Genomic DNA, 13426 nt, shown 5'->3' with positions numbered 1-13426 from the left:
TGGACAGATCCGACTTGAGCACATGACCATAGAGATAGTGTGTAACGATTTGTGAGATTTTTGGACAGAATCTGGAGGAGTAATATCAAAAAATGTGTTTTACAAAAGTCGGCCTCCTGGTGGCGCTATAAAAGGCAGATGCGGAAAATGCAGGTCAACGGTTTGTCCTTGGCCTCTAGGGAGTGTGCATGCAACGTTTCACGCAGATCGGTGCAGTTTTAGGTAAAAAATTTGAAAAGCTGCCTCATGGTGGCGCTATAACAGGCCATTCTGGAAAATGTGGGGCAGAGGTTCATCGTTGGCAACCAGGGAGTGTGTGTGCAAAGTTTGGCATCGACCGGGTTAACGGTGCCGGAGATTAGCTGGTAACAGACGGACGGAAGGACGGACACACACACGGACACACACACACACGGACGGAGTGCAAAACATACTCTCTCCCCATGCCTTCGGCCTGGTGGAGACAATCAGTGCTGATTTCTATAGTGCTGATATGGCGGCATTTTTAGGAATATTAATGTGGTTTCATGATTCTATTATGGCTTTTAGTTTAATAATAGTATGCCATTATTCTAAGGTCCGTATCAGAAGTTCGTCTTGTCATTGTGGATGCTGCCGTTCTCTTTTCAATAACTAGACACAGCCTGGAAGCTTGGCTTTTCATGTTGACCTGGACGACCCAAGTGAAGACTAACCTAATCATTGCAGTTGAACATTTGCATGATAAATAGGAGCTTATAGCTATACACACACACACACACACACACACACACACACACACACACACACACACACACACACACACACACACACACACACACACACACACACACACACGTATTGTATTTTTGTAGAAAAGAAGAAAGGCTGTGTAATGAAACGATTTTATTGAATCTTCCAGTAGAGACTTGATATTCATGGAATAAATCTGCTTTTCTGGGAGTGCTACAGAGATAGAGAAAAAATAAAAGAACAAAGGAAAATAAAACAAAGAGACAATCTGTGAAAGTGCAGACAAATGAAACAACAGAAAACTTTCAAAAATACAAAAAGAATATAAAGAATATAACATATTCTTAATAGCAAATGGGATTGCTCAAAGCATAAAAGAATTCAAAGGCAAAAATCTGCATTTAATAAAAAAACAAACAAAAAACAATTCTCATTACAACCATCAGTAACTGATAGCTACCTTTTTTCATTCGACAATTTAATAATTTTGTATGTTCAGGCAAAACACATCTCCCCCCCCCCCCCCCCCCAACAGTCCTTTTGCACGTTTTGCTGAGTTAACGTAACAAGAGAAAAAAGCAGAGCCGATGAAATATCTATCCTCAATGTGACTCTGTAGTTGATGTGTTTAGTTTCACTGTAAAGCCTGAGTTATACTTAGCTGATCTACAAGCTCACAATGCGTCCCAAATAACGCAACTAAGAATACATCAGTAACGCAACTAAGAATACATCAGGCTCAACTTACTGTTTACTACAGCAAAAAGAGACAGACTTAACTGCACTTGTATTTTGTCTGTTGTTCAGTGTCACATTAAGCTACCTACCGGCATTCAATGTGTAACACTACACTAACCAAACTACGCTTTGCAAAATCAGACTGCACAGCACCTACTCTAATGGTGAATATATCTAAACACTAGGTATATTTTTATTCTCTTAAAAGTCAGTTGAACACAAGTGTAACACAAGATGAGCAACATTTTTAAACATTACAGGTATTATTCTCGTATGCCCTCACATTGCCATGCCACTGCACCAAACTCCATTTACCACCTACAAACTCTCCCCAAATTAAGCCATCATATTAGCTTTTTAATATTTTTGATGTCATTTTGCATTCACATTTAAATGCAAAAGTTACATTTTACACACTTTTTTCCAAATCTATAAAGAAAAAGAAAAAAGAATTCTAGGAGATATTTCAGCATACTGCTGGCATTACTGTCTTGATTGAATCTAAATATTTCTCAGACTTAATATTTCAACATTTATTTCATTTTGTTCAACCTTATTGTTCATTGACCAAACCCTGGGTAACTTGGTTCATGTCTAGAAGTAATTTCATGCCAACTCCATTGCAGTCTGGCAAAGAGTTACTGTAGCTGGCAGAGGCAGATCTAGCGGAACAACTGCAATGTAGCTGACCTGGAATGTCCCGTCATCATTGCTAACTACACTTCTGTATAATCTGGATGATTCCCAGTGGAATATTGAGATGCAAACTAGGTACTGTGTGAGAGGGGGGAAAAAGAACAATGAGAAATGTTGAGGAGAAATTGTGGGAGCAAGACCAGGGGAGGATACTTGCGTCACAATTGAGTGCGATGGTCTGATTATTACAGTTGGTCACAAAGCTCAAGTATCTTCCAGTTGTAACATGCTCATTTTCCTTGCCCGATCACCCACCCGCCCTTCCCTCCCCTCCCGCCCTTCCCTCCCCCTTCAACCTGTCTGCAAATGTGCCCAATTCAGACATCCTTCAAGTAAGATTACAAATAAAACTGTTCAACAACCCCCGAAACCCCATCCTACCCGACAACAAACCCTACTGGCCCGAAGATCAGCTTGTGTTTCAAGCAAACACCTCTAATGATCATCGATGATGAGAGCAGGTTGACTGAAGCACCATGCACAGTGTTGTTAACCCATTTAGACCTGGGGCCCATTCTAGAAACACCTTCTAAATCCTGACCAATGTTTTCTGAAAAACGTTTAATTAAAAAATGTCCAAAAAGAATAAATTGCTATATAAAAATGGCAACAGCTATTGTTACACAAACTGTCCCTGGATTGAAAGGTATAACAACGTATAAGTGTTCCAGGCCTAAATGGGTTCATCCATGTATAACTCTGAGAGTCTACAAACAGGAGCTATATCAACTATTACAAATAAAAAAAGATGTCTTGCCAATAGTGACGTTCTTTTGCCAGAAATGAGTGCGTTCCATAAAATAAGTGTCCGTGAAGTGCCTGCACGTCTCGCTGTCTCTTTTGCACAGTCTCAGAGTCAAATTAACACTCGTGGATTTTGCCGTGTGCCAATCTGGGGGCCAGCTAACGACTCCCCTATAGTATTCTCTCGCTATACTGGAACCAAAATGCTGGGGTGTGGACCGCCTCGGGCCGAGGACAGATGGCGCCTAGGACACGGAGGAGATGGGGTTGTGGGGAGAACCCATCTGGGTGAGCACCTTGTCCAGCCATTGCAGGGGGCCGTGCAGGTGGATCTCGATCCAGCAAGGTGTGCTGGTCACATCCTGCCGGTGGTACTCAGCACCCCAGCCCTAGAACACACACGCACACGCACACACACACACACACACACACACACACACACACACACACACACACACACACACACACACACACAAACAGTTACCATTTCACCTTTTCAAAGTAGTGACAGAAATGTTTTCAAATAAGGCCCAAAATAATTCGCCATGCAACTCCTTGCAACATAAAACTACTTACATCTACTTAGTGGTGCGGTTGACCATAAAACTGTCTTGGTGCAAGGAGGAGTGCGGTTGCATTGGTGCGGTTTGGGCTTAAGAGAGAGATCACTTCCTGGTCACTACGTGTTGGCATAGAAACCAATCAGGCTTGCCAAGCCATGCCTTATGATAATTATCTGCAGTCTGCTGCACAGTTGGAACGTGCCTTTGACCAATCACATTTCTTGGGCGAAGCTATGCACTTCACATGAGTCTCAAAACACATTCTGAAGACCCCGTTCTGCCCACCTAATCTCTAATACAGCACTTAACTACAATGTAGAGCGAGGCATATTACATGCACAGAGAACTCATGCTGATGATGTGTGTGCGACGTGCGTGTGTGTGTGTGTGTGTGTGTGTGTGTGTGTGTGTGTGTGTGTGTGTGTGTGTGTGTGTGTGTGTGTGTGTGTGTGTGTGTGTGTGTGTGTGTGTGTGTGAGAGAGAGAGAGAGAGAGAGAGAGAGAGAATAAGTGTGCAACCTTGACAAAGCTCATGCGGATAGTGCACATCTTGGTGAGCTCATAGACGGCCTCAAAGCCGTGGTTGACAGACTGGGCCAGCAGCTCGGCAAACTCCTGATTGTTGAAGATTTTGAGGCTGCAGCCGCTGGGAATCTTGCAGACGGTGGTGGGATGGAAGCCGTGGTGGTAATTACAGTTACGACTCTGGACAAAGATGCTGCTGTCACTCAGACACTCTGCATACACCTCCCCACCGACGTAGTACAGATGGACCCCTGGAAGGGAACATAATATGACATGAGGGGAGGTTTAAAGGACATGCCTTAGATTTGTGTTTCGGGTTAATTGTTGATGGTCTATCTATGGAAACAACATGTATGACAGAGACAATTCCCTTTACTGTGTGTTTTGACTTACTTTGTGTTCCTACAATCCCCATGAGACACTTTATGGGCAAGCATTGGTTTTCACATTTGTGGATTTTACTGCAGTGTAAGAGTACACTTTTAAGCCCATCTTCTGTGACACTTCAGTCCTAGTATATTGTCCTATATATTAATGCATTTAGTGTGTTCAGATGGGTAGAGGCCTTGTATATGCCCTTTGGGCTTCTTGTCTCCCCTTTTTCTTTTTGCCAGGTGCTTAAAAAGCACCTGTACTACATTTGCACGCACCACTACTACTGACGACAACCGTACTGATCCCTTTTTCATGATTGGCTGCCTCTCTAACCAATAGGAGACTTAACCATAAAACCCATAGTCTGAACGGCATAAAAACCCATACTCTGAACGCCGCAATGCGGAGCGAGTGGCAATATAAGCTAATGTTATGAGCTAACTGAAGCTAGAGGAATGCCATAACAAAACACAGTGAGTGAACCAACAAAAGAACGTTGGAAACGAACGAAAACGGGCGCAACAAGAGGTTGCTGCACCTGTCAGTTATGATTGAGCCATTCTTGTTTTCAATTCTGTGCACACATTGTGTGCTGTTTTAAAATAAATCAAAACAGAGACACACGGAAGACTGCTCCGTTTTATGCTGCTAATTAGACCCATAAACAGATTGCAAAGCTGTGCAGGACACAGTGTATGTGAGATACAGGAAAGGGGAGGAGCTTCACGCTGTATGGTTCGATACGCAGACAAACACCTAACGAGCATTGAGTGGCCAGTGGCATTGAGTGGGCAGCTTAACTTTTCTACATTTTGTCATTGGCTCATACTGTACTTCAATAGCACTGACAGACCTTTGCCGATGTGCCGCCGGGTGTTCTCGATGGTGGAGTTGCGGTTGACGTTGGAGAGGAGGCCGAGGCAGAAGCGGTTGCGGTTGTTGGAGGGGTCCGTGAAGCCGTCGACCAGCACACTGGTGGAGGAGGCCTGGAAGGCTTCGCCCACACGGTTGTTGAGCTCGTAGTAAACAATGGAGCACCAGTGCTTCGGCTCTTCATAGGCTACCGGCTGAACATCTGCACAGGAAACACATTGATATGTTACACACCATCAGCACAATGTGACTCTTACACAAACACACGCACACGCACACACACACACACACACACACACACACACACACACACACACACACACACACACACACACACACACACACACACACACCTAAGAGTCTTTCTACTACAAGGGAAGTTGCACAGCAATCCATCAGAGTAGTAATAAACAGTAAGACGCCTGAGGGTGAGAAGCGAACTCGCCCTAAAGGGTGAGGTCGCGTGCACTGGCCATATATGGAGCGTATCTTGAGTGTACAGGGTGTGATGAGGTCAGATCAAGATATGGAATGTCAGAACAGGTCAGCTTCCATATATGGATATCTAAGGGTGGCAGCGGGGGCAGTGTATTGAATATACAGGGTTTGATGGGGGCCAGGTAGGGCCAGGCCTTCATTTTCGGGCCTATTGAGAACATGATTCCCTAGTTAACTGTGACCTTTGCGGCAAGCACAGTGGTTATGATGATCACAATATGATCATATATATATTGGCATTCCCATAAATGGGCTTACTATTGATCACAGTCAGGGACCTCCATATATGGGCATAACAGGGATTGTATTAGGGTATCAGCTGGGAATGCCCATGTATGGAACTTTTTCACGTGATGTCACGATGATGTCACGATGACCTGGGTACCTGGGGGCTTGCCTGGGGTGACCAGGGGACTGATGTCACGTGATGTCACGATGACCTGGGGGCTTGCCTGGGGTGAGAGACGAGGATTTGAGTTAGGTGACGTGTCAGAGTGACAGGGATTTGAGTTAGGTGACGTGTCGGAGTGACGGGGATTGTGGGTTAGGTGTCAAAAACGCAAGGTTTCATAGTTATCTGCAACCTCCGGTCGCAATAATTGTATATAGCGAAGATAGAGTTTACAAAGTGCTTTCCTATGACCTTAAGACAAAGGAATTGTAAAATGCTGTGAATAAAACAATGCAGAATTGTATATAGAAAAAACTGTTACAATGAGTGGATGTCTTTGAGTGTTAGAAGTAGAGGAACACATACGCAGACACACACATAATCACATATAGATTTACTGCTGCATTGGATCTAAAACAGGACCTCTGCGCAGGTCTAAGATGAAGTGTCAGCAACCATAGCCAGCTGTGCATGTCTGCTGACGCTCAGCCGTTCATCTAATCCCACTGTAAAAGCGAATTCTTCTAAAACAATCCTCTGGAAGTCATGACACAAATTTGATTCAAACATGGGCTCCACGGGCTGCACTTATGTCCGACTTATTGCCCGACCAAAATCAATGCAGAGCAATGCAAAGGCCAACTCATGCAGACTGCCTTGCGGTCTGTGTGCCAGGCTTTACTAAGAAGGAAGGACAGTTGAGTGCCCTGCCACTGTGGCCTCATACGCCTGGTATATTGGGTATGCCTGTGCCAGCTGGCCTCGCCCCTCTCCCAGGGAGGAATAAACCGTGTTTATCTAAGCGCATACCTCTCCTAAACTTCCTCTGCAGCATGGCACTAGCTTGCAGGTGTGTTTTGTCTGCCCTGTTCCCAGAACTGGCCGACAATGGAAAGGCCTCTCCCCTGCACAGGATGCAGCTTGTGGAAAAGAGCTGAAAAACTCCACAAAATTCCCACTTCCATGCAGTGCACATTTCATCAACAACAGCTCCTTCCCGCCAATACTGTCCCTGTGTGTGTGTGTGTGTGTGTGTGTGTGTGTGTGTGTGTGTGTGTGTGTGTGTGTGTGTGTGTGTATTTGAGGGGGACTAGTATTTCTGATGATAACAAGCTGCACTAGGTCAGATTTGGGCACAAAAGCTTTTTGTGCCAACAAATTTGAGCTGAACTGATTAATAAAATATACTGTACAATCATTATATAAACCCTAAATACTAAGTATTAAATACTAAATACTCAATATCACCTCCAACAGTTAATAGTTATATTTACATTTACTGATATTGTTCATGACAAATGGCACTGTCAAATAAGCCTCAGTATGTACATCAACTGCATTACAAGTAGCCAGAATAATCTAGGTAGTAGGTTAACAGTTCCCTATTTGACTGCCGTTGTTTTTCACACCTTTGAAGAACCACCCGGCCGTGATCGTCGTTCCGTTTAATGAAAATCGCCCTTAAAATAGTGTGATCGTTTGTAATAGTGTCCAAAAATATTCCACAGTCGCGACAACAATAGCAGCGGGTAACTGGGATACATGGGCGCGGCCATTGCGCTCCAATAGACTTTGCATTGCACCTCAATTTCCCAGAAGCCCTGAAAAGCCAGTGTGACAGATTTTTTTCCGGTCACGTCACGACACGTGATCCAAACGCGTGACGTATTCCTACTACGTCCGAGGGAAACCCTGTAAGTCTTAAAGTTATCAAAGAACGGCGAATAAAACAATGAAAACGTAACTCGTGTAACTCATGTTCGGGAGGGAAAGAAAGACATCAATTAACTCGTGTAGCTCGTGAATGGGAGGTAAAGTGTAAAATGAAAAGCCCTTCCACTCTACCTTTTTGCCATTTGTATCCTAAATCTTTATGCATTCAGAAGTTAACTCACCCTGCACCAATTGTGCCTTTTGATGCCTTATTTCATATGTTTCTCCACGCCGATTTCACACCTTTTTAATATCAATTTATTACGGTTCACAACTGTGTACTGTACGTGTACGTGCTCATAACACTCCGGTTCCGGTGCGGTAAAAAAAACAAAAAGATTCCGCTAGCTTATGCTGTCTATGGGCACGCAGTTTTTAGAATCTTAATACTTCTTTTTGGGTCAAAACATGCTTGATTTGCGGCTCATTTCTCTAAACGATATGACCCTCGGTTACAAATGTTTTGGGTGGATTAAATGACAATCGTGGGACATGTTACATAGCAGATTTGTATTTCCTGATTCTCGGTTTCTGAGTGAAACGGCTTTCAGAATAAGATGCTTCGTCTATTAAAGGCGTAGTGAAATGAAAAATATGTTTTTCACACTTTTAGACCACATCCGTGGTCATCATATGAGCATACCTAACAATGGATGCCAAAAAAGTGGGTACATTTACATTTTTGTGTATTTTTATATCAAAAGTCCATATAAATCGAATTTTAATTACTTCCTGAAAACGAAAACGTACTGCGTGATGACGTATCGAGGCCCACATCGATAAAAGCCAATAAAAATGAAGCTCACCCGTTTAATTCCCCATATCTGCGCATCCGTCCAACACCGTCCACAGCTGCATACATTACATAAATCCTCCGTTTTTGTTCCCATTCAAGATGACATCCAGACAGTGTATTACTCTGTTTCAACTTAATCATCACGCTAAAATATGTATCTGAAAACATTATAGGGTAGAAATAAGCCACATAACAGTAAACTGGTAAAGCTGGCCGACTATCTGACTTGTAAACAAACACACACCATGCGTCCTGCGTATAGCATAGCTACCGTCCCTAGCTACCGTCCTAGCCTCGGTCCCAGGCTTACTTATCTGCGAAAAGAAAAGCCTGGTCACAACGTAAGGCAGAGACGCAACCGGCGGATGTATCCTCCGGAACATCCGTCAGATGTATTTCCCCCGGATACGATATTTTCCCGACCAATCACAACACTTTTCACGTTTCATTCGCGGAGAATGTAAACTGATTTGTGAAGCATCAACGTAATTTCCTTGGGCGATACTTCCGCTAAAATCCCGCAACTTCCGCCCAAACAAATGATAGTCTTTACAGCGTAGGTCTTGCCCAGGGTGCTACCGTTCCATCGCCTGAAGGGATGCGACGCTCTGATTGGTTCAGAAACTTCATAGCGGTGTTTCTAGTTGAAACCGTCTGAAACTTCAAAATAAAATGCCCACCATTTTAGTTTCCCTACACCTTTAAATGGCGCCCTGAGCCCGTCCCCAGCTGGCACTGTTGGCAGTAAATTAGTTAATATTGTGTAATCTGACACTACACTATGCCAAATTCCTTGTGTGTGCAAATATATAGACCAATTATTTGTTTACAAACATTGAGACTGGTCAAACGGGTGACTGTCTCATGTAATCAATTCCCAACAGATCTCCAAACTTGTTGTTTTGTGGAGCGCTGGTTTCAATTAATTCAACCTCTCTTGTGTGTTGGCTAGTGAGGTGCACCCTAGGAGACATTTATACTTCATTGCGCAACAGTATTGCATGCAGAGAACAGCTGATATACAAGCTCACATCGCGTCACGGATGCCACTGTTGCGAGCGTAGAGGTCTGCGTGCGTGACACCATCGTGGGACGAAGCATAAATTATACTTGATGGGCTGCACGTGCGCGTGCAGCCGTGCACAAATAGGCTCTGCTGCCGTGATCATGAGCGCACATCCCGTTCTATGACAGCGAATGGAGGTGTGGTTTTGAGGACAACTGCTTTGAATTGCTATTATTTTTCACACACAACAGAAACCAATGAAATATATATTTCAAGAGTGAGAGAATACAATAACAATCCTAATCATTCTCCCTCCACACTGGGAGAAAAACAGCATCTGAAAGTTTGATGGGGCATTTTTTACACGTGAGTGCAGCTTTTCCATTGCATCTTATGAGAGGTGGGGGTCTTGTGCTGCCGGCCTGCACGTGCATGCTGGTGCTTATCAGTGTGACGTTGTCTGATAAGGCGTCTATAGTTAGACAAAAAATAAGAATTTAGATTCTGATTAAACAAATGATTAATCAAGATCCTTATCAAGATTGTGGGTTGTGGGAGGCAAAGCCTCATCCAACTCAGTATAGAGCTAAACCACAGAGCTGAGGTAGCGGCAATTAAGGCCGTCAACATTTCACATGTAGAAGTTTGGAGGTAATTAGTGAAGTGGCTCCTTAACGAGTTTCAGGCGATTACCACCGGCAGAGATGACATAAGCCCAGAGGTTTTACGGGGGCTCATAAAAGCTTGCTCTAAGACCGAGCTTAATTGGCAGAGGCTTTGAACTTCCCCTGGGGGTTGTACATACACACATAGACAGACCCTAAGTGCCATCCTTTTCCACACGTCTTTGATTGTTGAAATTACTCGTTAAAGCTTGCGGTCTGCCAGCTCAGCTGAGGTTCTATTTCTGTTTCCAGGCATTTGTGCATAAAGCCTTGACACCGCAAAACAGTGATAAAACTCATTCACAAAACTCTGGGTTCCCAGAAATATCTGCACCTGCAGAGCAAAGAGGAGCAGGTGCAGAGATAGCTGTGGGGATGATGTCACACCATGCACAGACAAGCGACACTGTCGTGGGAGAGACTGTGTGTGTGTGTGTTTGTGTGTGTGTGTGTGTGTGTGTGTGTGTGTGTGTGTGTGTGTGTGTGTGTGTGTGTGCGTGCGTGCGTGCGTGCGTGCGTGCGTGCGTGCGTGCGTGCGTGCGTGCGTGCGTGCGTGTGTGCGTGCGTGCGTGCGTGCGTGCGTGCGTGCGTGCGTGCGCTGGCAAGCATCACCATGGTTACCTGGCCTGTTGTTAGTGCCCTCTAGGGGAAGAGCGGGTACCAGGAGGTTGGTGTCCATTGGCTGGGGGCAGTCCTGTGTCATTGGCTCTTCTGGGGGCATGTACGCTGGAGGAGGTGTCTCTGCATTGGGGAGGTGAAGGAAAATGGACGGGAGAAAGATGGCATGAGTAATACTCATAATCACACACACACACACACACACACACTGGCTATTTGGTTGCCCCGCGCATGATATGTTTGTCCTGCTCCCCAGCCATGTCCTTCCCCATGCCTTCGGCCTGGTGGAGACAATTATTATTATGAGGATCGGCTTGGCGCATGTTGTTGGCCCCCTCTGCGTGTTGCCCTACGCACAGTGCACAGCGTCTGGCGGCGGCGATGATTGGAGGGTACCAAACAAAAACTGTTTCTCCCTCGCCTTTAATTGCACCTGATTTACCTGTATATTGATTTCCAGCTCTGTGCTATTGTATGCTCTGTTTTATATTTTTATTGTCTCTTTTCATTGTTTTATATTGCTATGCTCTACTGTCTTGTTTTCACTCTGTTCAGCACTTTGGTCAGCTTTGGCTGTTGTAAAGGTGCTATACAAATAAAGTTTGATTTGATTTGATTTGAAACAAAGGCAATAACTGCAAACGGAGTCGATGTGGGATCACACCAATAGAAACCACGGCATCGCTGTGGGCATCTCACCTGGCATCTGGAACGGACTGCCGGGGTCAGTGCTGGTGGGCGAATGCGGCAAGGTGGCACTGCTGCTGCCACTGCCTGGCGAGTTGGGGTAGCTGTTTGCCGGCGAGTGTGGGGGGAAGGGCATGGTGATGGTGTTGCCCGGGGCAAAGGATTCTGGGAAGGTGGCGTTCTGGGGCATGTGTGGCTCATTTTGCTGCAGGGGGTTGCGGAAGCGCGGCAGCATGGTGTGCTTGGCGTTGAACTCGCTGTTCCTGGGTACCAACACAGGGGGCAGCACTGAGGAGAGAGGTGATAGGCGGAAGATTGGTTAGCAATCAACACTAGCATACTAGGTTCGTTAAGGCGAAGTGTTACAGCAAAAAAAAGAAGGGAAAAAAAAGAGATGTGAGTAGGGCTGATATGATTTCAAATCAACATCATGATACTTGAAAATGTTTGCCTTGATTACAATCAATCAACAGTTCTTTTTAAATAGTGAGAATAGCAGATCTATGCAACGCATCGTGAGCTTGTAGATCGGTTATTTTCTCTATGTTTGTACTTTGTACGCCACCACCAACAAAGTATAATAAAGGGTTAGCTAACTGTTTAGTTGAATGGAGTCTCAATGGTTCGGGGGGGCTGGGGGGTGTTAAGTTGGCTTCGGAATTTTACTGTAGGTCACATTCAAACACCAGCCTCATAATGGATAGATAGATTATAAATTAGATATTATTATTGTATTAGGAGGAGCATTAGTCTCAATGACAATGGGAACAAAACAATTCAACATCTCGACTAATTTTTCTTCTTTACTTGAAATGACATTCAAATTAATGGTCTAAATATACAATCATTTATAGAAACTAGAACAATATGACGATGAGGATTTATGTTACAGCTTTGTCTGTGCAGGTGTACTTTATAAGAATTCACACATGATGCGCCATTAACTTTTATTAACAGTGCATTCTGCCTCACCCTCTGATGTAATGTTTGACCTGCTAGACGAGGAGAGGCCGGGTGCTGGTTAGCATTTCTCTTTGTGTCAGTAAGCTCCATGAGTCTAGCTGACACTGTTCACAAGTACAAGTACACACACATACGTACACTCGCGCACACGCACACGCTGACGCACACACACACGCACACGCACACACACGCACACGCACACACACACGCACGCAGTCACGCACACGCATAAACACACCCACCCACATCCACACACACATCATGAATCCTTCCTGATCTCCCTGATTCATACTTCATTCATTCCGTCTACTCATTTGTTTTCACGGACACTAATTCTCATGTGATTCCAGATCCTGCCATTCCCGTGTGAGAAGCCGCCACCTCATTACCTTCACCTGGTTTTACCCACCTGTACTGTAGCTCATTCCCTCTTTAGTCCCTCAGTATATCATCACTGTGGAACGGACACCTTGCATGTCGTTTGTTCCAATCCAATATAGTTATTATTTAGTCACACAGGCTCTTGTTAATACTTTTCATATTTATGATATTTAATACTTTCAGCATTTATTACCTGATTCCGAACCAGATTCTCATCCTGCTTCCCTGGACCCTGATCCCTGCAGATTAATGTGCCTTCTCTGATTGATCTCCTGGTTCTAACCCATGCCTGTTTACTGGATTAAACCTTCTCTGATTGATCTCCTGGTTCTAACCCATGCCTGTTTACTGGATTAAACCTTCTCTGATTGATCTCCTGGTTCTAACCCATGCCTGTTTACTGGATTAAACCTTCTCTGATTGATCTCCTGGTTCTAACCCATGCCTGTTTACTGGATTAAAC

The 13426-nt window shown here is 44.5% G+C and overlaps 1 protein-coding gene across 1 annotated transcript in view; it reads right to left on the bottom strand.

The window, feature by feature from the left end:
• Nucleotides 1-2467: 2467 nt before the first annotated feature.
• smad1 (SMAD family member 1) overlaps nucleotides 2468-13426 on the bottom strand; it is a 29273-nt gene continuing 18314 nt past the window's right edge. Inside the window, exons 4-8 of the mRNA XM_079498784.1 lie at nucleotides 11632-11907; nucleotides 10936-11055; nucleotides 5226-5447; nucleotides 3992-4248; nucleotides 2468-3299 (exon numbers count right to left, since the gene is read on the bottom strand). Coding sequence (XP_079354910.1) covers nucleotides 3156-3299; nucleotides 3992-4248; nucleotides 5226-5447; nucleotides 10936-11055; nucleotides 11632-11907 — 1019 coding nt within the window. The 3' untranslated portion in view covers nucleotides 2468-3155. The remainder of the gene's footprint in view (nucleotides 3300-3991; nucleotides 4249-5225; nucleotides 5448-10935; nucleotides 11056-11631; nucleotides 11908-13426) is intronic.

Source organism: Electrona antarctica, assembly GCF_951216825.1.
Source record: "Electrona antarctica genome assembly, chromosome: 4".
NCBI classification, from domain to species: Eukaryota; Metazoa; Chordata; class Actinopteri; order Myctophiformes; family Myctophidae; genus Electrona; species Electrona antarctica.
Note: the sequence above shows the minus strand (reverse complement) of the source record. Positions and strands in the feature narration are given on the sequence as shown.